The sequence below is a fragment of the Piliocolobus tephrosceles genome, unplaced genomic scaffold (genome assembly GCF_002776525.5).
Source record: "Piliocolobus tephrosceles isolate RC106 unplaced genomic scaffold, ASM277652v3 unscaffolded_39786, whole genome shotgun sequence".
NCBI classification, from domain to species: Eukaryota; Metazoa; Chordata; class Mammalia; order Primates; family Cercopithecidae; genus Piliocolobus; species Piliocolobus tephrosceles.
In genome coordinates, this window is record NW_022324071.1 from 7,975 (window position 1) to 12,118 (window position 4,144).

General features: G+C 44.1%; 1 gene segment (V, D, J or C); it reads left to right on the plus strand.

Moving 5' to 3' along the window:
• The first annotated feature begins 2,099 nt into the window (after window positions 1-2,099).
• On the plus strand, window positions 2,100-3,052 carry LOC113223205. The segment is given in 2 exon segments: window positions 2,100-2,545; window positions 2,670-3,052. Coding segments are annotated over 2 exon segments (393 nt in total).
• Window positions 3,053-4,144: the final 1,092 nt, after the last annotated feature.

Genomic DNA, 4,144 nt, shown 5'->3' on the forward strand with positions numbered 1-4,144 from the left:
ACACAACCAAAAAAGAGAATTTTAGACCAATATCCCTGATGAACATCAATGCAAAAATCCTCAATAAAATACTGGCAAACTGAATCCAGCAGCACATCAAAAAGTTTATCCAGGCCGGGCGCGGTGGCTCAAGCCTGTAATCCCAGCACTTTGGGAGGCCAAGACGGGTGGATCACAAGGTCAGGAGATCGAGACCATCCTGGTCTACACGGTGAAACCCCATCTCTACTAAAAATACAAAAAACTAGCCAGGCGAGATGGCGGGCGCCTGTAGTCCCAGCTACTCAGGAGGCTGAGGCAGGAGAATGGCGTGAACCTGGGAGGCGGAGCTTGTAGTGAGCCGAGATCGCGCCACTGCACTCCAGCCTGGGCGACAGAGCGAGACTCCGTCTCAAAAAAAAAAAAGAAAAAAAAAAGTTTATCCACTACGATCCAGTCAGCTTCATCCCTGGGATGCAAGGCTAGTTCAACATACACAAATCAATAAACATAAGCCATCACATAAACAGAACCAATGACAAAAACCACATGATTATCTCAATAGATGCAGAAAAGGCCTTCAACAAAATTCAACAGCTCTTCATGCTAAAAACTCTCAATAAACTAGGTATTGATGGAACGTATCTCAAAATAATGAGAGCTATTTATGACAAACCCCAGCCAATATCATACTGAATGGGCAAAAACTGAAAGCATTCCCTTTGAAAAGGGAAGAATGCCCTCTCTCACCACTCCTGTTCAACATAGTGTTGGAAGTTCTGGCCACAGCAATCAGGGAAGTGAAAGAAATAAAGGGTTTCAATTAGGAAATGAGGAAGTCAAATTGTCCTTGTTTGCAGACATGATTATATATTTAGAAAACCCCATTGTCTCAGCCCAAATTTCCTTAAGCTGATAAGCAACTTCAGCAGTCTCAGGGTACAAAATCAATGTGCAAAAATCACAAGCATTCCTATACACCATTAACAGACAAACAGAGAGCCAAATCATGAGTGAACTCCCATTCACAATTGCTACAAAGAGAATAAAATACCTAGGAATCCAACTTACAAGGGATGTGAAGGACCTCTTCAAGGAGAACTGCAAACCATTGCTCGATGAAATAAAAGAGGACACAAACAAATGGAAGAATATTCCATGCTCATGGATAGAAAGAATCAGTATCATGAAAATGGCCATACTGCCCAAAATAATTTATAGATTCAATGCCATCCTCATCAAGTTACCAATGACTTTCTTCACAGAATTGGAAAAACTACTTTAAAGTTCCTATGGAACCAAAACAGAGCCCACAGTGCCAAGACAGTCCTAAGCAAAAAGAACAAAGCTGGAGGCATCACACTGCCTGACTTCAAACTATACTACAAGGCTACAGTAACCAAAACAGCATGGTACTGGTACCAAAACAGAACATATAGACCAATGGAACAGAACAGAGGCCTCATAAATAACACCACACATCTACAACCATCTGATCTTTGACAAACCTGACAAAAACAAGAAGTGGGGAAAGGATTCCCTATTTAATCAATGGTACTGGGAAAACTGGCTAGCCATATGTAGAAAGCTGAAACTGGATCCCTTCCTTATACCTTATACAAAAATTAATTCAAGATGGATTAAAGACTTAAATGTTAGACCTAAAACCATAAAAACCCTAGAAGAAAACCTAGGCAACACCATTCAGGACATGGCATGGGCAAGGACTTCATGAGTAATCATCAAAAGCAACGGCAACAAAAGCCAAGAAAGACAAATGTGATCTAACTAAACTAAACAGCTTCTGCACGGCAAAAGAAACTTCCATCAGAGTGAACAGGCAACCTACAGAATGGGAGAAAATTTTTACAATCTACCCATCTACAAATGGGTAGAATCTACAAAGAACTCAAACAAATTTACAAGAAAAAGACAACCCCATCAAAAAATGTGCAAAGGATATGACCAGAGACTTCTCAAAAGAAGACATTTATACAGCCAGCAGACACAGAAAAAATGCTCATCATCACTGGTCATCAGAGAAATGCAAATCAAAACCACAATGAGATACCATCTCATGCCAGTTAGAATGGCAATCATTAATAAGTCAGGAAACAACAGACACTGAAGAGGATGTGGAGAAATACAAATGCTTTTACACTGTTTGTGGGAGTGTAAATTAGTTCAACCATTGTGGAAGACAGTGTGGCGATTCCTCAAGGATTTAGAACTAGGGGCGATGGGGCAGCCTGGGAACTGTGGAGATGAAGGCAGAGGAGCAACTGTCTCATCAGATAAATTTCTGCCCTCACCCAGCACTCTGGCTCTGCAGGAAAGTTAGAGAGTCCAAGGTCTCTGGAGCACTAGGCCTAAGGAAGGCTGCATGGGGAGGACACAGGACAGTGACATCACAGGATATCCCTCCCATCAGGAAAATCAAGGTGCAGAACTCACTTGGCTCTTACCCAGGAGGACCAAGCCCTGCGTCAGGAGCAGTGCTGCCTTCCCCACCGTGCCATGGACCCCGGGCTCCTCTGCTGGGCACTGCTCTGTCTCCTGGGAGCAGGTGAGTCCTGTGCACTGGACAGCAGCCCCATTCTCAGCTTTCCCACCCCTGTGTCCTCCACTTTACTTTGGGGAGGGCCTCCAGGCTGTCTGCTGTGCTCATCCTCCATCTGCTTTTCCCACAGGCCCAGTGGACGCTGGAGTCACCCAAAGTCCCACACACCTGATCAAAACAACAGGACAGCAAGTGACACTGAGATGCTCTCCTATCTCTGGGCATACCAGTGTGTCCTGGTACCAACAGGCCCTGGGTCAGGGGCCCCAGTTGATCTTTCAGTATTATGAGGAGAAAGAGAGAGAAAGAGGCAACTTCCCTGATCGATTCTCAGGTCACCAGTTCCCTAACTATAGCTCTGAGCTGAATGTGAACACCTTGGGGGTGGGGGACTCGGCCCTGTATCTCTGTGCCAGCAGCTTGGCACAGCCCAGCAGAGTCACTGACATTCTGTATATAAACTTCCTGCCTTAGCTTTGACTTGAGAGCTGCAGGCCCCACCGAGGTTTCACTCCTTCAAGGGAAGCTTTAAGTTGTTTGGAAGGCATGTCTTGTGTCCTACTGAGCACAGAGCTCTCCCAACCAACAGAGCCCAGGTTTCCTGTGCCCTGACTGTGCCCGCTTCTCTGCTGCGTCTTCTTGCAGCTTGTCACTTCCTGGGTAACTTCAGAACAAGAGTGACTGCTGAGCCCTAGATGTGTCCTTGATTCTTTGTATTTGTTATATAGCTTAAAACTTTTCAACAATCTTGCACATCAAACATTCTTATTCTTCCTTTACAGATGGAAGGATCAGGGACATTGAGTCATTTTCCCCAGTGTCTCCTGGCTTGTAAGGATCAGAAGTAGGAAACAAACTAGTCCATACATTTTCCACCTATTCCCCCTGCTCCATCATCACCTTCTGCATCCTGGTCAGTAAATCAGAGCCTCACACTGTCCTCTAGTGACCTGCAGGGCTGCAGTAGAGGCTTAGCTGTCTTAAGGAGTCATTACTGTGGCCTCTTCATTAGCAACTTCAAGGAATGTTAAATTTCACATTAAAAAAAAATCATTTATATGTATTCCCTGTGTCTTTCCCCAGTCTGCAGCTTATATTTTCATTTTTATGGTGTTTTCTTGATGCACAAGAGTTTAATTTAATGCAACAAAAACTAAAAACAATTTTGTTTGTGTTGAGACAAAAACTGTTTTCTCATATAAATGTCTAAACATGTTTTTCTTAATTTACTCTAGTAAAATTTAAGTTTGGATTTTCACCACTAAGAATAAATGTACGTGAAATATATCTCCTGTGAAAAACAACATAGAGACCTAGGAATGGGAGGGAAGCACATATGTTCAGTGAAGAAGCCTGTTAAAAAGAGCCCTAAAGTGGACACCCGGAGCTGACGGTGGACAGTAGGTAGAGGAGAAATGATCACCAAGCTTGTCAGGCTGTTGCCTGTTAGAAGAAAGACAGCCAGGAGCAGAGACCACATAGGCGAAGGTTTACGACTGGACTGTAGGTCGAAGTTTGCAGCAGGTAGAGGGAGGAAGAGCAGGCACAGGACAGAGTCACTGGCTGGCAGGGGCAGTGGCATCATCAGTTAACTCTACTGACATC